We start from the raw sequence: 20,037 nt of genomic DNA on the forward strand, positions 1-20,037 counted from the left end.
TTGGAGAAAATGTGCTATCTACCTTCTTCCACTCTCAAGTTCTTGTGCTTATTTTCTCTGTTACACTCTATATATGCTTCTGTCATATGTTCTCCCCAGCTCTCCTCTTCTTTGCTCTGTTATTTCATCCTTGCTCATTTTGCTCTTTTATTTTTGGTTTGTTTCTGTTATCTCTGTTGGTTTATTTCTTCAATATCTCTCTCATATTGACTCATTTTCTTTGTTAATCTAGTTATTAGATTAGATTAACAAACTTCTGGGGAGAATTTGTTTTAAAGGTACTGTTATAAATGCAAATTGCTGTCAAATTTCTCTCCATTCTCTTTTGTTCCCTCCAGTCTCCACCTCTCTCATTCTCCTGCTCCTCACCCTACAGTTCACACCATTATGGATACTGAGTAAAAAATTAAGATGTAACCCAAATGATGTACAAAGTATTAAATGTAGTTTTAAGCCTAACATTGATTTAACATTAGCTATTTTGCCTGATAGCACCTTTTATGTTAGAGACGTGACACAGGTGCAAAGTTTTATCATGACAAATAAGTGTAACAGTCTTTGTTAAAGTTCTCAAGCTGTTGATTGAAATCAGACTCTTGTCTTTATAGCCTCATGAGGATGGGCCTTTATACTTTCCCACAGTTACCACTGTCAGCCTTGGCTCTCCAACTCTATTAGATTTCTATCATCCCATTGAAAGAGAGAATGAAGAGGGGAAGGTTAGTAACCTTAATTCTGATTTATATGTTATGGATGTGCTTTTAATTAATACTAGCGTTTTTAGTTTTTCAAATTCCATTTTTCATTAATTTGAGTTTACGACAAGAGTGCTGTTGCAGGAATTGTGCAACATGACTGAATGAATAGGAAAGGAACCAGTAAAGTTTTCCCATTAAAAAGGGTTCTGTGGATTTGTTCTGATAGTGTAACTCATCATTAATTATACTAACATTGCAGCCATCATCTTGGCTCTAAGTAGGGGAATTCTCAGTCCATTTGTACTGGGCAGCTATCAAGTCCACCATTACTGGCCTAAACAGATGCTGCCTGGTATGGGGAAGCCCTGGCTGGAAAGCAAAAACACAACATTTATTAAAAAATCATGGATAAAATGAATCTTCTGTTTAGTCCAACTATGACAACAAAGTGATTAATGTATTTTACATAAAGGTAGGATATTGGCATAATCAGATATGTGCTACAGAGGTATAAATAAGGGCTGAATCATTCGCTTCCTAGAACTACCCAATATTACCAATGAAAGTACCAATTTGAATATTAATTTAAATATAAAATTGATATCACATAAGCAGATTCCTTAGCTAAGCATGTCAGTATTTGTTCCAACTCTTCATCTGGAGCTGAGCAATCCATTTCTCTGCTCTTTCCAATCTTTCAAGTACTTATTCAGTTTTATTTTAAATGGTGCTTATAATTTTTCCCTGAACAGCCAATTGTGAAACATGACATGTTCTAATAACCTTCAACACAAAATATTTTTCAAACACCCAGTTTTTTACAATTGATTTTGTAAAGCAGGAAGAAGACTCTGTTGAAGAAATGTTGCTATCCCACTTAGAGAGACCTGAGTTGTTTTCCTGTTGCCCTGCATCTCTCTTGTTGGCTTTGACTCTGACCATTGTGTGTAATGTCATGAGCTGCTGCTTTCAGTTTTCCTCCAAGTTGTATTCCTTTGAGTGAATGTTCACCAATTCTTTTCATTCAGTTTTTATTGAGGGCTGTTATGCTATCTAGTGACTTTCTTGGAGGCCGTTAGTTGAAGTTTTCAATAGTAGATGGACTGAGTTAAGAACATAGATAACAAAGTGTGGGGCTGGATGAATACAGCAGGCCAAGCAGCATCTCCAGAGCACCCTGCTGTAGTGGGTGTGAAATTGGAAGCTCAAGTAACAGTTAAGGGTGCCAAGCTTCTGAACAGTCCGATTCAGCTTTGCTGTGGCCAGAGAAAAAGAGGGAGCCTTTGGCTAGGAAATTAAGTTTGTTGAGGAGAGAGAGAAGACGCTGGCTTCACTCTTTTCCATCTTTAAATGGAAGAAACTTCTCAATCAGTACTGGCTGTTAGATACGCAGAATGACAAATTGAAGATAGTGGAGGGATTGAGTCAAGTAGTGATAAGCTGGTGTTGGGTATCTAAAGTGCGAGTTGATCTGTCATTATAGTTGTTTAACCTCACCGAACAAAAAGACTCAGGAGTAGAAATAGGCCATTTGACCCACTGAGTCCGCTCTGCCATTCTGAGATCATGGCTAATCTGATAATCCTTAACTCCAGTTTCCTGCCTTTTCCTCATACCACTTAATATTGCTACAGATTAAAAAGATCTGTCTCTCTCAGCATTAGATATGCTTAATGACATAGCCTGAACAGCACTCTATAGTAAAGAGTTTGACAGATTCATTACCTTCAGAAGAAATTCTTCCTCATTTCTGTTTAAAATCTGCAACCCTTTATTCTGATATTATATCTCATGCCCTAGATGCTCTGTCAAGGGCAAACAACCTTGCTGCATCTACCCTACAAATCCTCTCAAGAATCTTGTATGTTTCAATAAAGTCATTTCTGGATCTTCTAAATTCTAGTGACTACAGGCCCAACCTACTCAACTTCTCAAAAAACTCAAATCAAATTGGTGAAACATGATCTTCCCCACACAAACCCATGCACTTGTAACTAACAAGTCCATTTGCTTCCAAATGTGAATCAATCCTGTCTCTCAGAATCTACTCCAACAGCTTCCCCATCACTGATGTCAGGCTCACTGATTATATCTGTTTCTCTTAAACAAAGGAACAACATTGGCCATTTTCCAGTCCTCTGGAACTTCACCTGAGGCCAAACAGGATGCAAAGATCTGTTAAGGCCCCAGCCATTTTCTCCCTTGCCTCCCACTGTATCCTGGGATAAATCCTACTTTGACTTACCTACTCTGATCCCATCTGACCTGGTGAACTCATTAATGATCTCAGCCGTTTCCTCTGGCTCCACACGTAACTTCCCTCCTTTAACTTTAAGTGAGCCTATTCTTTCCCTAGTTACTCCCTTTCTTCCAATATATGTATAAACTGCCTTGGGATTCCCTTCAGCCCTGCTGGCCAAGGACATTTCAATGCCCCTTTCAGCCCTCCTGAATCCCTGTTTGAGCTCCTTGCTACTTCCTGTATACTCTTAAAGGACTTTGTTTTTAGTTTCAAGAACCTTTGCTATGCTTCCTTTACTTTTTGACTCAACTGATAATTACCCCTGTCATCTATGGTTCCTGAGTCCTGCCATTCCTGACCTTCGTTTTCACAGGAACATGTTGTCCGATGCTCTAATTAACAGGTCCTTAAAAGACTCCCACGTCAGATGTACATTTACCCTCAATCGGCCGCTCCCAATCCACATTCTGCAATTCTTACCTAATTTAGTTAAAGTTGGCCTTCCCTCAACTTAACATCTTCATCTGAGGTTATATCTTGTCCTTATCCATAAGTATCCAAAAACATACGGAATTAAGATCATTATTCCCAAAATGCTCCCAACTGAAACTTTAATCACCTGGCTGGATTCGTTTCCCAAGACCAGATGCAGTATGGCCCCCTCTCTCATTGAACTATCTACATTCTGTTTCAAACAACCCTCCTGGACACACCTAACAAACTGCTCCCCCCGTCCGGAGCCTCAGCACTAAGGGAGTCCCCGTCAATATGGAGGAAGTTAAAATCACCCACCACAAAAAAACTTGTATTTTCACATCTTTCTAGTAGATTGCATTAGACTCAGCCAAAGCATGTGCATTTGTACCTGTCTTTCTTGAGTAGGACAGCACTTTAAAGATCACTTGTAAACTTTCCTATCTAACATAGTTCAGCCACTGGTTCAAGCGAATTTATTATGTGAATGGCCAAGTAAATCTCAGATTTCATTCCTCATTCAGTTGCGGTTTCTGCCTGATTTCTATCTGCAATCTCTGGAATTTTGTGCCTTTGAATAGAATAAAGCTCTGAATTAGTCTGTTGCTCAAGATATAGCTTCATACATGAATTTACCTGTTTGATGAAACACTGGATGATGACTCATGCCAGTAGAACCAGAAATTTATCTGAGAATCAGGCCATCAGGAGATGTAGGAGAAAATTGCAGGAAAGAACATTTGAGAAAATAAATATCTTTCAAATTGCATCTTACATTATTCCTCCGCCACCTTTTTCAGGTTTATTCTCCTCAGACTGAAGAAAACCGCTACTTTCTGTCTCTTCTTCTTGAGCCACGTAGCCTTCTGGTGCTGCAAGATGATATGTATGTGAAGTATCTGCATGGCATCAGGCCAGTGACAGAGGACGTTGTCACAGAGAAGGTTGCTAACCTGAAATCATGTAACACAGAACTTGGAGCTGTTTTAAAAAGAAGTACACGAATATCCCTGACTATTCGTTATGTGCCAAAGGTTTTAAAAACTACAATATTGCTGGGGAGGAAGTTTTGAGTTTATTTTCCCATTTTAAATAGCTTGTAGTACCAGGTTTTTGTCTCCTTCCTGAACATCTAGCTTATTTCATAGAACATAGTAACAGAGATGTATCTCTGTACTGGTGCGTCTTTCAATGGATTTACCTCACACATTTAAGAAAATATGTCCTGTCAGTTCATTCTGTTTTGAATAGATTCAGTACAGTGTGATACTGCTTTTACTGTGTCCAGACACGTAAATTTTGTACAGCAGTCACTGAATAGTGACTAGGAGCAACAATTTCTTCCCTCCCACTTCCGATCTCCATTGCCCCATCCTTCAGCCAATGAAACCAGTAATAGTAACTTGACTGTTAAAATAACTTAGATATAGAAATCAGCAACTGCCCATGTGGAGCTAAGTTCCATATAAGCAAGTCTGCGTTTTGGGTGATTCAGGGACTCTTAGGAATTGCTCAAGGAAAAGCAACATACAACTGTCTCAATCTCCTGAGTTTTAAAATTAATAAAATAATTTGCTTGTATTTTAATGAAATTGTTTCAGCTCTTTCTAAATTGCAAATTAGGATGTGTTTATTGTGTTTTGCAATTCAGTAATCAGTTGATGTGAATAAATTCTACATTACTGATACTTTCTAGAACAAATGTTTGTTTGGGCTGTGATTATGAACATGGAGTAAATACATTTTATTTAGGTTAAAACTGATTAAATATACATCACTAAATTTTAAGGCGTTCTGCCTCATCGCCATTTTTCCTAATTCTTGTGAGTTTCAGGCAGTTGGACACTATCAGCTAAAATGGAGTGTCTCGCTGTGGCTGCCTTGGCAGTCTCTGATACTCTTGTTAGTTGACATAAAATGGAAGTCCAATCCTCATTTTGAATACAACAGTAGTTTGAAAAACAGTAAATATAAAGTATTCTAATTTCAATACTTATGCAGCACCGTGAACACATTAAAATTACAGATCAAAATTTGGGAACACTTTTTAGAAGAGTTTTACAGAGATGGTTGGGACTTTCTCCTATGCCTGCTGAACATATGTTTGCAACATTCTGAAAGCTTCTTTGGTGTAAATTATAGATTTCTAAATTACATGCTGACCAAGAGCCATATCTACATCTCAGATGTTTCAGGGCTGTTGGAAATTTCTGAGGACGAAAGCCACAGAGCACGTTTTACTACCTAACAGAAAATAAACACCGAATTGTTTAATCAGGCATTCACACGTGATCGGAGCACAACTTCCTCATTACACAGGTAAGTAGCTTCAAATGTTGTGTATGCTTCATTTTGTTTATAATTGCCATGCTAAGTCAATTGATTTGCCTAATTTTTATCACGTGTTCTGGAGAATCTAATACTCTCCATAGATAGGTCTATCTGCTATAAATGACCAGTGAAAAGTCTGCATGAGCACATCCGAAGTTTTCTTTACTTATCTAAAGAACACTACCAATGAATGTCTAAGTCAGAGTAGCATGAGAAAAAGATACATAAGCATTTAAGTGCTTCTTGATATAGAAACAGGAGGACTATTGTGATGCAGCAGTAACGTTCATACCTCTGGGCCAGAAGTTCAAGTCCTAGTGGCACAAAGATGTGTCATAAGATATCTTTAGGTTTATTTTTAATTTTAAAGTAACACAGAAGGACAGACATGGCAATCTTATGGGAATCAAAACCAAACATACCAGAAAAACTCAACAGTAGAGAGGAAAAAAAAAAGTTGTGTGAGTCCAATGACCCTTCATTAGAACTGAAAGCAGCTGGGAAATTGTGGTATTTATGATGACGTCTGGATAGTGGTGGTAGTGAGTAAACCACATGAAGACTGTGCCGAAAGAGAGACAGAGACACAAAAAGGAGGCAACAAAGGAATTGCTGATAAGTCAGGAGGGAGGCAAATGCTGAATAGGTACCATAGAAATGGGAATAGTTGAAAATGGGTTGGCTGTGCTGGGAGCAACGCAGACAGAACAGGACCTCCGGGTGCAGGTAACCAACACAGAGGAGGGTGTTCAAACTCTGAAATTGTTAAACTCCATGTTGAGTCCTGAAGGCTGTAAGGTACTTAGGTGGAAGATGAGGTGTTGCTCCTCCAATTGGTGGGCTTTGTTTTATCCCACAAATTTAAAAAATACACTGGAGATCTAGAACAAAAACATTTCATTTACTATGTAAAATGTTTACAATTCATAACGTATAAGGAAAGTCGGAAACACGGGTCAAATATGGTCATCCTCTAATCTTCCAATGACTTTCCTTTAAAGTATAGGAAAGATTATCAGTGTATCTCAAAAAACACAGATCAAATCCAGTACAGAGTGAATAATTCTGCCTGTCTTTTATTTTTTGTAGCTGTTTAAACAGGTGGTAATGATCAATCATTGTATAAGATTACATATTATATAACCACATACAGTTTCATCATTGTACCATTACAAAATAAGTAGTTTATTTTTGTTTTGTTTTATATTATATTGATCCATTTCATTTGGTTGTCATTTTTATGCAGCAAATTGCTATAGTTATTGCCAGTAAAAAGACTGTCAACAAATTCTGGAACAGATTATTTATTCTTGTTATCTTTTCACTGTCAGAGAGCCTTATCGTTAAATAATTGGCTGTGAAGAGCTTTAGGGGAAGAGTAGCAAACTCAAAAATTTTTTCAAGTTCATAAACTTGAAGGCTGCAGATAATACAAGGAGGAAAGGAACTGTATGATTCTGAGGTCCTAAAAAAAACAAGTGCAATGATTCAATTTGGACTCAATAAAGATGCAGGTACAAACACGCATATATAAAGTATACGGTGTAGTCAACCATGTGTAGATGAGTAGTGTAACATAAGCAGGAAATTAGATCACACAAAATGAAGCTAACATAATAGCAGATAATTGTGTAACTATTTATTAGTTATGATTCTGGGCTGTGAACATCACACAGTCTTTGGGAAGAGTAAATGTAAGATAAAAGTGTCAACATTTATCAATAGTAGAATTGTTACTTGAGTTTAGGAGGTTTGTTGTTCAAACTCCATTCCAGAGAATACATAATCGATGCAGTCAGAGATAATGGGAACTGCAGATGCTGGAGAATCTGAGATAACAAAAAGTGTGGAGCTGGATGAACACAGCAGGCCAAACAGCATCTTAGGAGCACAAAAGCTGACATTTCGGGCCTAGACCCTTTGAAACGTCAGCTTTTGTGCGCCTAAGGTGCCGCTTGGCCTGCTGTGTTCATCCTGCTCCACTTTTATAATCAATGCAATACTGAGTGTTGTATCGTAATTCATTTCACCCAGTGAATGAGACAGACATAACTGTTCTTTTGGATGTAAGTTTGCTCCCTGAGCTGGAAGATTCATTTTCAGACGTTTCGTCACCATTCATAGCTGTTCTTTATGCAAATATGATTCTACTATTTAAGCAAGAATGGATCAGTAACACATTTTCATTTTACCAATTCTGTGAATTAATGTCCAAGTTTATTTTGGCAAGATATGGCACAGAACTGAATCATTCGGCACAACCAATAAACTTCTTCTAATCAGTGAGATATTACTTCCCTTTCAGTTGATAGCAGGGTTAGAGAAAAGGTTCTATAGCAGAATGGTCAAGAAAGGCAAGAGTTCCACTTGCGCTAGGGATATTTTCTCCCCAACTCCTACTGTCTTGAACTGAACTTAGGTTCCTTGAAGTTGCAAACAGTTGGATGATGCTTGTATGTCACATAGGTCAGAACAGGTACAGAGAAAATTTCTCTGAAGAACATTAGTGAACCAGGTAGATGTTTACAACATTTGATGATTATTACCATGGTATTATGGACCAGACCAGACCCCCTCAAAATATTGTGGTTAGTTGGCTCGCTGATCCGCAGACATTTCATTACCCAGCAGGGTAATGAAACATCTGCAGAACAAATGAACCAGTTCAGTGAGCCAACCAACCACAACATCCACAACCCAAGCTACAAATCTATTCTAAACCGCCTCAAAATATTTTAAGAAGGTAGCCTAGGCCCTAACTTTAAGGCAAATGTGAAGTGCTGTGTTCCAGATGCAATGCGACCAGTCAGACTATTAGACGCTAAGCAAAACATTGATTTAAACACCTTTGTTAAAATGCAGACAAAAGAAAGACGAATTTAGAATCACTCAATAATTTGGAAAACTTAACTGAATATTAGATACAATATCTATTACTACTTAACTGTTCCAATAGAGTAGCATCCTGTAAACGCACCCCTTAGCAAAAAGGCATAGATTCTCACATTCAGTTTTCCAACCCAAGAGAGGGGAAAAAACATTGAGAGGATCCAGAGAAAATAGCAGCTACAAGACATTCACTGAAGCTTCAAACTCTTGAGATTCCAAACAGCTTCTTAATAAAAATAAAAATAAACAAAAACTAGAAAGCCTGATCTGCAAGAGCTGACCATACCAGGCTGCTTCCACTGTTCCAAGTTTTTTTTTAGAAAACGCCAATGCCTCAAATTCTTTATCTCCGAGACAGTTTAGCGCCTCTGCCTTACAACCACTCTTCAAAAAAAAAAGGACACAATAACCTCCAAGTGAAAGCACCATCACAATGGTCCCCATTAATGAGATTAGCTTTACCTTTATGCTCCAAATGTACAAACTGAATTTTAAATTTCACCAGCTGCCATGTTGGTATATGAATCCATTTCCCCAGAGCATGAACTTGAACCATTGCGGAGCTCCAATGATAGACATCAGTGTTCCCAGCATTTAAGCCTTTTAGGGAAGTAAAGCATTTTGAAAGCTAAGTTGTGTAACTGTAGCCTATATACTGGGTCACAGGGACATAGAAAGGTTCAAACTTGTATCATTGGACTGTCCAGATCAGATAAATCTTAGTTGAATAGTGACAGGAATGCTATTAAGTAATGTTAGCTGAAACAAAAACATGTTTTGACATTTGATTAAAGATAATATTTGGTTTGGCTGTGAGTCTCCTTTCAGTAAGTCACTGACACTTAACAAAAACTATTCTAAAACTGTTTGGCTGGATCTGTATGAGATTCCCAGGGCGTCCAGACACCATGAGTTTGTGCTCCAGGTTGAGTCAGAGCTTTAAGAGGAGGGCAAAATGTTGAGAAGTAGACCTCTACAGTATTTAGCAAATGAAAATGAATTAAGCAAATGAAAATGAATTAAGCATTCCTTACCTTTTAATGAGAGAGACATGCGAGAAGCTTTCCTTTTCACTCGGAACATATTGCTAAGAATTGAGGGTATGAGACTTGTGGGGAGTCTGCCTTTTCTCAGGTTGTTTGTTTTTAAGAAACCACATAATGAGCAGAATATTTAAAAATGTAAAGCAGGGTTATTTCCAAGTAGTGGAATACAGAAAGGTTCCAGTTGGAGCAATAAAGACTGCAATTTGTCAATACTCAGATAGTAAGAACTGCACATGCTAGAGTCAGAAGTAAGTGTGGAACTGGAGGAACACAGCAGGCCAGGCAGCATCAGAGGAGCAGGAAAGCTGACGTTTTGGGTCGGGATTCTCTTTCTGAAGAAGTGTCCAGACTCAAAATGTCAACTTTCCTGCTGTTCTGATGCAGCTTGGCCTGCTGTGTTCCTCTACCTCCACACGATGTTATCTCAGTACTCAGAGCTTTCCGCAAGCAAGGGAGAAAGAAAATTAATTTTCATTGAATTAGAGCAGAGTTCACTTTTTAGAAATAGCAATGCTAGGCACTACTAAAGATCCACCACAACAATAAGCAAAGTAAAAGCTTAATAATCAGAGGAATTAACTACTCAATTGAAAAAGCAACAAAGCAGTTCAGTAATGCAAGTCTGTGATTGTTGAAAGGAATTGCTCTTCAGACTATATTTCAGATCAGAAATATAAGGAAACTCCAAACCAGGAAATGATCCACCTTGTGGCTTGTTTTGTTCCATTTCAGGGAATGCATGTGGCAACTTAGAAAACTTGCAAAACTTATGAAAAAATAGCAGCCAGCAACCCAGAAAAATCCTGATGATCATCTCGTGGCTTTGTAACTCAAGCTATTTGATGAACTCAACGTTTCTCCTTTTGTACTATATGTGGAGTACGTAAAAATGTGAAAGGCTGGGTGGATCTAAAAGTCAAAGTTCTGCCCTAGATCACATATATCTAGGGGATCAGAGGATTTTCAGTCTTTTAAATACCAGAGTGATAATTAGACAGACCAGCTAGATAGTCATACCAGAGGAATCTAAATTTTTCACTCTTCATAATTTAGAAGAACTTCATGGTTAATAGTAACTAATTAGAAAAATTATGTTTCATATAAATGGAAGTACAGGATTCTTACCCAAGCTTATTTCATACCACAATTTCATTGTTTTCCCATGGAAGACAAATTACCAATCAAAACAAGTGGTTTTTGAAAGCAGAACCAAAGACAGCACGGACTGGTCCTTGAAATACTCAACTCTCATTTTGAATAATATACTATGATGGTGATTTTTGTAGCATTTCAAAAGGTGGCAAAATTATTTTTCACAATATGACCAAAAAAAAGCAGCAAGTTTTAATTTCTGTATGACTAAAGCCCCTTTACTTTGAACAAAGGTATAAAGTCACTCAGACCATACAGCTGCTCTCTCATTAGAAGGAGGTAGCTGGTGGTGGTCTAACCTGAGGGTCACATGCCTCACGTGAGGGAAGAAGTTAAAAAGGAGAGCCCTAGTGTGGGAACTGAACCCACTTTTGGTGTCACTCTTCATTGCAAACCAGCTGTCCAGCCAACTACAGGGTACTGGAGATGTGGACTCAATGTTTAACAATGCTAAGGATGAGATACAGTTGGGAACAATATTAGACAAATTAAATCAAGATGTGAAATGAGTTACGATTTCAGTTGGGCTGGGAGCAAAATTCAAGTGATTTTTAAAAAATCAAAAAGGAAATTGTATAAAACATAATAACAAAACGACATCTCAACTACTGTTATTCAGGCCACTTAAAAATAATATGCATCATTACAAGGAACTGATTTTGGGTATTGAAGTTTAGGGTGCATTTAAAATTCATAAATTCAAAATACACTGCTTCCATAGGTAGGCTTGGGAATCTTCTTTTTCTTACCACCCCCTAAAATTATTTGAGATGCTAAATTATTTAACGAGAAATGGCACAGAATTCATACACATGGGGTATAACCACGATCCCACTAGCAGCTGGTGATATATCAATATCCTTCTGGTCAATGACAGAGTTAAAGACAAAGTTCTGCAACAAAGTGGTCAAAAACAGAAAGAGTTCCATCCGAGCCAAGGATGCTCCTAGACACATTCTCTTTCCTGCAAAAACAGAGATAATATTGAGGAAAAAGCTGTAAATTCTGCTTGCAGTATTCAACTGTTGATCAGTTACATTTATGAAAATCATGTTGGACTTACTACTTAGCTTCTCCATATGAAATTTTGTACTCAGCAAAGTTAGATCAATAGCGTTAGCACGAAACATTCCAGTAAACAACATTAAGTTGCATAATCATATTTCTGTAAGAAACAGGAGCTGGATATGGCAACTTTACCCTTCTGGCTTGTTCTAACAGTCAACAAGATCATCACTGATCTCCTATCCCAGCTCTACCTCCTTGCGCTATGCTCACCTTTGAGTACGGCAAAACAAAAACTCTGATTTTCATTTTTGTGCTCAAGACAACATGCAAGAATTACCAAAGTGAAGCGAAAACATTTATATTTTATGAGGAGACTGCTGCTTAACTGCCAAATGGACTAAGATTGGTAGATGCTTTGCTATGAGAATTATCACATGATGATAGATAGTTAATTGCCAAGCTTTGTTTAAATTTTAAACCAAGCAGATTGACTGCTTAAGCAAGGTACTGCCTTGACAAATTAACCAGAAGATGGCTGTCATCTACTTTATTAAGCAGAAACAGGTACAGTGTACATACATGATTTTTGTCTGTAAAGAACAGGACATTTGTGTATTAATGTAAGTAGCTTCCGGTTCATACAAGTGCACCACACTGTTAGCCCATCTGACAATCCTAAAGTTGCTGCCAGCATTATTCTTCAATCATAAATGAATGTTTAACAAATAAAAGCAGAAAGTGCTAGAAAAACTCAGCAAGTCTAACCACATCTGTGAATTGGAAACCAAGTTAATGGGCATTGAATCATTTGGGGGAAAAAAATAAGGAGAGACAGGCAGAACTGAGATTCTCCATGTTGAGCAGTATGATTCTGCAATCAAAGATGAGAACCTCGCTAGTGAATGACAAAGCCTATTTGGATATATTCATATTAATACTGAATTTCACCTCATTCAGATAGTTTCCTACTTTGCCACCTGCTAAATAGAAAATAGATGAAGACAATTAAAGTCAAATTGGATACCTGGTGACTCCAGACCTTCATTTTGGACAGCAGTTACCAACATCTCCGGGGTGTGCTCCATGGGCAATGGCCACGCGCACGCGCACCCCCCCCCCCCCCCCCCCCCCCCCCCCCCCCCCCCCCAACTGAGGTTGCCGTTGGATGTGTACTCTCCTCACTGCACCTGCATGTCACATCTTTGATGCAGAATTCAGTTCTGCACTTGCATGCTGCACTTTACAGCCTATTGGCATCTTTCATTGTAATGCTGCTGGCAAGATACTTTGAGTGGGGGGCAGGAATCCACACTATGAAATGGGCCAAGGTGCACCTCATTTTGCACCTACTTGGATACCCCCAACATTGCCTTACCTTGTCTTTTTGCACTTTAATCCCCTCTGATAAAGTTTAAAGGCTCATACTTCTGTCTAACCTTGCCATTTTGTTCAGATGCAAAGCCAGGCAGCTTATCATAGTTGCCAACAGTCACTAGTCAAGACTTTGACATCCTGCTGTACAGCTTTACGCTATATCAATCTCATACCTGCACCACATGCCATTGTACACAGCAAACAGTTAGCACATGCTTCAACCAAATGTCTCAGTCTCACACAGCCAAGGGAGTCTTCAGTCAGGGGAACCAGTAAAGTAAGCAGAGGGTTCCAAGACAATAAAATGTGAGGCTGGATGAACACAGCAGGCCAAGCAGCATCCCAGGAGCACAAAAGCTGACATTTCGGGCCTAGACCCTTCATCAGAGAGGGGGATGGGGAGAGGGAACTGGAATAAATAGGGAGGGGGAGGCGGACCGAAGATGGAGAGTAAAGAAGATAGGTGGAGAGAGTATAGGTGGGGAGGGAGGGAGGGGATAGGTCAGTCCAGGGAAGACGGACAGGTCAAGGAGGTGGGATGAGGTTGGGTAGCTGGGGGTGCGGCTTGGGGTGGGAGGAAGGGATGGGTGAGATGGAAGAACCGGTTAGGGAGGCAGAGACAGGTTGGACTGGTTTTGGGATGCAGTGGGTGGGGGGGGGAAGAGCTGGGCTGGTTGTGTGGTGCAGTGGGGGGAGGGGACGAACTGGGCTGGTTTAGGGATGCAGTAGGGGAAGGGGAGATTTTGAAACTGGTGAAGTCCACATTGATACCATTAGGCTGCAGGGTTCCCAGGCGGAATATGAGTTGCTGTTCCTGCAACCTTCGGGTGGCATCATTGTGGCAGTGCAGGAGGCCCATGATGGACATGTCATCTAGAGAATGGGAGGGGGAGTGGAAATGGTTTGCGACTGGGAGGTGCAGTTGTTTGTTGCGAACTGAGCGGAGGTGTTCTGCAAAGCGGTCTCCAAGCCTCCGCTTGGTTTCCCCAATGTAGAGGAAGCCGCACCGGGTACAGTGGATGCAGTATACCACATTGGCAGATGTGCAGGTGAACCTCTGCTTAATGTGGAATGTCATCTTGGGGCCTGGGATAGGGGTGAGGGAGGTGGTGTGGGGGCAAGTGTAGTATTTCCTGCGGTTGCAGGGGAAGGTGCCGGGTGTGGTGGGGTTGGAGGGCAGTGTGGAGCGAACAAGGGAGTCACGGAGAGAGTGGTCTCTCCGGAAAGCAGACAGGGGTGGGGATGGAAAAATGTCTTGGGTGGTGGGGTCGGATTGTAAATGGTGAAAGTGTCGGAGGATGATGCGTTGTATCCGGAGGTTGGTAGGGTGGTGTGTGAGAACAAGGGGGATCCTCTTAGGGCGGTTGTGGCGGGGGCAGGGTGTGAGGGATGTGTTGCGGGAAATACGGGAGACGTGGTCAAGGGCGTTCTCGATCACTGTGGGGGGAAAGTTGCGGTCCTTGAAGAACTTGGACATCTGGGATGTGCGGGAGTGGAATGTCTTATCGTGGGAGCAGATGCGGCGGAGGCGGAGGAATTGGGAATAGGGGATGGAATTTTTGCAGGAGGGTGGGTGGGAGGAGGTGTATTCTAGGTAGCTGTGGGAGTCGGTAGGCTTGAAATGGACATCAGTTATAAGCTGGTTGCCTGAGATGGAGACTGAGAGGTCCAGGAAGGTGAGGGATGTGCTGGAGATGGCCAGGTGAACTGAAGGTTGGGGTGGAAGGTGTTGGTGAAGTGGATGAACTGTTCGAGCTCCTCTGGGGAGCAAGAGGTGGCGCCGATACAGTCATCAATGTACCGGAGGAAGAGGTGGGGTTTGGGGCCTGTGTAGGTGCGGAAGAGGGACTGTTCCACGTAACCTACAAAGAGGCAAGCATAGCTGGGGCCCATGCGGGTGGCCATGGCCAGCCCCTTAGTCTGTAGGAAGTGGGAGGAGTCAAAATCCCTAAACCATCCCAGTTCGTCCCCTCCCCCCACTGCACCACACAACCAGCCCAGCTCTTCCCCCCCACCCACTGCATCCCAAAACCAGTCCAACCTGTCTCTGCCTCCCTAACCGGTTCTTCCTCTCACCCATCCCTTCCTCCCACCCCAAGCCGCACCCCCATCTACCTACTAACCTCATCCCACCTCCTTGACCTGTCAGTCTTCCCTGGACTGACCTATCCCCTCCCCACCTATACTCTCTCCACCTATCTTCTTTACTCTCCATCTTCGGTCCGCCTCCCCCTCTCTCCCTATTTATTCCAGTTCCCTCTCCCCATCCCCCTCTCTGATGAAGGGTCTAGGCCCGAAAAGTCAGCTTTTGTGCTCCTGGGATGCTGTTTGGCCTGCTGTGTTCATCCAGCCTCACATTTTATTGTCTTGGAATTCTCCAGCATCTGCAGTTCCCATTATCTCAGAAGTAAGCAGAGGGTGTTGATTTAGTCCAGTGGTTTGGACATGGTCAGCTAGCCACTAGGGACAATCAAGGTCCAAAGTTTGTTTCACGACCGTCTAGGGAGTGGGCACAATCAGTCCTGCACACCCAACGGAAACAGTGTAAGGAGTGGTGGGAAATCAGTCCAGGAACAGCACAGATATCTTCTGCAAAAGAGAGGACACTGTACCTGCAGAGAATGCCATGAAACTTTCACTCTTTTTGAAGCATCCATTTTCATCAAGGAAGTGGTTTGGATTAAAGGACTCTGGAGTCTCCCAGTGGCTGGTGGCTTTCAGTGCTGAGGAAAGTAAGGTAATCACAAGTGTGCCCTAAAGACAGAATCATAAGATCAGACAAAACAAGAATCTACATCAATATTCAGGATGAGCCCCATATAGATTGATATTTTAAAGTGCCAGTAAAGGCGAGAATTTCAAAGTCAAATCTCTTTTTTGGGGGTGGTGGGGGTGAGGATTAGGTTAATATTAAAGATCCACAGCTCTGTCCAACCCGTAGTAGTAACTTTTCATGTTGTAATCAATGTTTGGTTTCAACCTCAGATACTGTAAACAGAGGAACTAGTCACTACACCTTGTGAAAGGGTGGTACAGAATGATGTGCACATTGTCACTAAATTTCTGAAGTAATTTCTTATATGATGGTTTGACATAATAAAGTATCTGTCAACTAAGACTCATTATACAGATGTGATTCTGACCTTAGGAATCAGGTATCCTCTGAATTCTACATCTTTTGTTGCCATACGTGGGAGATTCATTGGAACAAGGTCGATGTATCGCTGAATCTCATGGATGACAGCATCTGTGTAAGGCATTTTTGCTCTATCTTCAATAGAAGGTCTTCGACAGGATCCAATCACCTCACAGATCTCTTGATATATTCTCTCTGGGGAATGTAATTTAACAATCTATTTCAGAAAAATGTATTTAGTTTACAAGCATCTCCAACTTTGGTCTTCTGTCACTCTTCTTAGATTGGCATACATTGCATTATTTGACTCCTAAATCATAGAATAGTCTCGGCCAATCACAAGTACAGTAGGGCTTGTTTCTTTTTACATATAGAAACTATGGGATTAGCCATTGCCCTCAGTCCACTAAGCCTTTCCTTTTTAAAGCTTTCACAAGAAAAGTAGGATCAAGGGGCTAAGTAACTATTGATTTAAGATGAAACGTGATGAAGTCTTATAATATTATCGATTTTAAAAATGTGACTCTAAATTAGAGACAACAAGTAAAAGTGGGAATGGGGAGGGAGGGGACAGGAAAATTCAGAGCACAAATAATTAAGTATTTGTAAAACAGAAAACACAACAAATCATGACGGTGAGGGGAAATTTAAAGCTCAAGGTGAGAGATGATGGCTTATCAGATGATAACAAAGTGTGGAGCTGGATGAACACAGCAGGCCAAGCAGCATCTTAGGAGCACAAAAGCTAACGTTTCGGGCCTAGACCCTTCATCAGAGAGGGGGATGGGGAGAGGGTTCTGGGAGGTACCTAGACCAATCCAACACATTCCTCACCTTCCTGGACACCTCTGTCTCCATTTCAGGCAACGACCTAGAAACCAATATCCATTTCAAGCCCACCAACTCGCACAGCTACCTAGAATACACCTCCTCCCCCCCACCTTCCTGCAAAGATTGCATCCCCTATTTCCCAATTCCTTCGCCTCCACTGCATCTGCTCCCAGAATGAGGCATTCTACTCCTGTACATCCCAGATGTCCTCGTTCTTCAAGGATGGCAACTCATCCCTCACACCCCTGCCCACAATAACTGCCAAAAGAGAATCCCCCTCATCCTCACAAACCACTCCCCTGACCTCCAGATACAATACATCATCCTCCGACACTTCCACCATCTACAATCCGACTCCACCACCAGACATATTTCCATCCCCACCCTTGTCTGCCTTCCAGAGAGACCACTCTCTCTGGGAGTCCCTTGTCCACTCCATAGTCCCCTACAACCGCAGGAAGTGCTACACGTGCCCCCACACCTCCTCCCTCACCCCCATCCCAGGCCCCAAGATGACTCCACATCAAGCAGATGCTCACCTGCATATCCACCAATGTGGTATACTGCATCGGCTGTACCCAGTGTGGCTTTCTTTACATTGGGGAAACCAAGCAGAGGCTTGGGGTTCACTTTGCAGAACACCTACGCTCGGTTTACAATAAACAATTGCACCTCCCAGTTGCAAACCATTTCAACTCTCCCTCGCGTTCCTTTGACAACATGTCCATTCTGGGCCTCCTGCAGTGCCACCCGAAGGTTGCAGGAACAGCAACTCACATTCTGCTTGGGAACCCTGCAGCCCAATGGTATCAATGTGGATTTCACCAGCTTCAAAATCTCCCCTCCCCCCACTGCATCCCAAAACCAGCCCAGCTCGTCCCTGCCTCCCTAACCTGTTCTTCCTCTCACCTATCCCCTCCTCCCACCTCAAGCCACATGTCCATTTCCTACCTACTAACCTCATCCCACCCCCTTGACCTGTCTGTCCTCCCTGGACTGACCTATCCCCTCCCTATCTATACTCACCTCTGCAGGGTCCATCCCCGCCCCTTTAACTTGCCTGTCTCCTTCTCCTCTATCCATCTTCGATCTGCCTCCTCTCTCCCAATTTATTTCAGAACCCTCTCCCTGTCCTCCTTTTCTGATGAAGGGTCTAGGCCCGAAACGTCAGCTTTTGTGCTCTTAAGATGCTGCTTGGCCTGCTGTGTTCATCCAGCTCCACACTTTATTATCTTGGATTCTCCAGCATCTGCAGTTCCCATTATCTCTGGCACCAAGAGAGTGTTGACTCCTACGATGGTGGATCTGGTGCAGGTGGTAGTGAGAGCAGAGGCGCAGGTGTAATTGGTAAATTGGCTCAGGGCTCTTGGCCAAGACAGCGGAACAAAGAATCTCTTTCAGTTATATTTTTAATTCTTCAACTATTCAAATTGGTGTTGGATTGTGGCGACTGCTAAAGGTTTTCACTATTTTTCTGTAATTTTCACTGTAAAATGCAAATGACAATCATTCAATTCAATTCAAAATCATTCAATTTGGTTCAAGTCCAGCAGCCCAGAGATGCAGCTGATCCAAACCATAAGCTAGGTGCCTGTCTCTGTGTGCATAATTTCCTCACTGCAGCATTTCAACGCTAGGTGTGCCCTGCAAAACAAGTCTGAGCTTCAGAAGCATCTTGAAAGTGGATCAAAAAGAGGTAACACAAGGAAACTGACAAATTGGCAAACATTAGATGTCAATGTTTGTGGACAAAGGGAGCATGTGGCCGATGCCCATGGCTTATGTCCTGGGGGTACTGTTTCATACGGAGCAACTAGGAGACCCTTTGAAGCCAGTGGTGAGCTGAAGTTGCCAGGCACGCACTCTGTCACCCATTTCAAGGACTTACAGCATCTAGTTTGCTTATCGATATTGGTAAGATCAGACTTACCTCTGCAGCACAGGCCCGCTTGTTTCTCAGTGATAGCAGAACGAGACAGAGTGTCAACGGGAAGTATAAAAACTTACCTCATGAATAGGTGGAATGCACACTGAGCAGGAGCAGACATGAGTGAGGTAGTATATTTGGGCGGTTGCTTTACCCAAAACACTACTTAGGTAGTGTCTCCCACCCATCATCATCCTCTAACAAAAAAAAAAGTTTCCAAGTGCCTATTTGGTAAGGTTACTCGTTTTTTTTTTCAATATTCTGTTTGGGAATTAAGAACAGTGGGAATGGATGTCAGGGCAGTTGCATGCTCTTCCTGTAGAATGTGGGAGGTAAGGGTCACCACTAGTGTCCCCACCGACTTCATCTGTGGGAAGTGCACCCAACTCCAGCTCCTCAAAAACTGTGTTAGGGAACTGGAGCTGGACGGACTTTGGATCATTTGGGAGACTAAGGGAATAATTGAGCGGACTGACAGGGAGGTAGTCACACCTCAGGTACAGGAAAAAGGTATATGGGTTACAGTCAGGGGACGGAAAGGGAACAGGCAGGCAGAGCAGGGATCCCCTGTGGCCATTCTCCTCAATAACAAGTATACCATTTTGGATACAGTTGGGGAGTGACAACTTACCAGGGGTAAGCCATGGGGTACAGGTCTCTGGCACAGAGTCTGTCCCTTTTGCTCAGAAGGGACGGAGGGAGAGGAGGAGAGCATTAGTCATTGGGGACTCCATAGTTAGGAGGACATATACGAAATTCTGTGGGGACGAGAGAGACTCGCTGTTGGTTGCCTCCCAGGTGCCAGGGTCTGTATGTCTTGGATTGTGTTTGAGGAGGGGGAGGGGGAGCAGCCCCAAGTTGTGGTCCACATAGGCACCAATGACAGGTAGGAAGAGGGATGGGGATGTAAGGCAGAAATTCAAGGAGCT

The 20,037-nt window shown here is 42.0% G+C and overlaps 2 protein-coding genes across 4 annotated transcripts in view; one reads left to right on the top strand and one right to left on the bottom strand.

Moving 5' to 3' along the window:
* alkbh6 (alkB homolog 6) overlaps positions 1-20,037 on the top strand; it is a 72,088-nt gene that overhangs the window by 7,900 nt on the left and 44,151 nt on the right. Inside the window, exons 6-8 of one of the 3 annotated variants that reach the window (XM_048522514.2) lie at positions 609-719; positions 4,215-5,733; positions 10,413-12,788. In XM_048522514.2, coding sequence (XP_048378471.2) covers positions 609-719; positions 4,215-4,487 — 384 coding nt within the window. In that variant the 3' untranslated portion in view covers positions 4,488-5,733; positions 10,413-12,788. Of the gene's footprint in view, positions 1-608; positions 720-4,214; positions 5,734-7,076; positions 7,260-10,412; positions 12,789-20,037 lie in introns of those variants that run through there. The other 2 variants (XM_048522511.2, XM_048522512.2) reach the window with 2 other exon arrangements.
* LOC125447696 (cytochrome P450 2C18-like) overlaps positions 10,695-20,037 on the bottom strand; it is a 30,938-nt gene continuing 21,595 nt past the window's right edge. The window contains exons 7-9 of the mRNA XM_059640994.1: positions 16,358-16,545; positions 15,827-15,968; positions 10,695-11,796 (exon numbers count right to left, since the gene is read on the bottom strand). Of these exons, the coding sequence (XP_059496977.1) occupies positions 11,615-11,796; positions 15,827-15,968; positions 16,358-16,545 (512 nt within the window). The 3' untranslated portion in view covers positions 10,695-11,614. The remainder of the gene's footprint in view (positions 11,797-15,826; positions 15,969-16,357; positions 16,546-20,037) is intronic.

Source organism: Stegostoma tigrinum, chromosome 39 (assembly GCF_030684315.1).
Source record: "Stegostoma tigrinum isolate sSteTig4 chromosome 39, sSteTig4.hap1, whole genome shotgun sequence".
In the NCBI taxonomy this organism is placed as follows: Eukaryota; Metazoa; Chordata; class Chondrichthyes; order Orectolobiformes; family Stegostomatidae; genus Stegostoma; species Stegostoma tigrinum.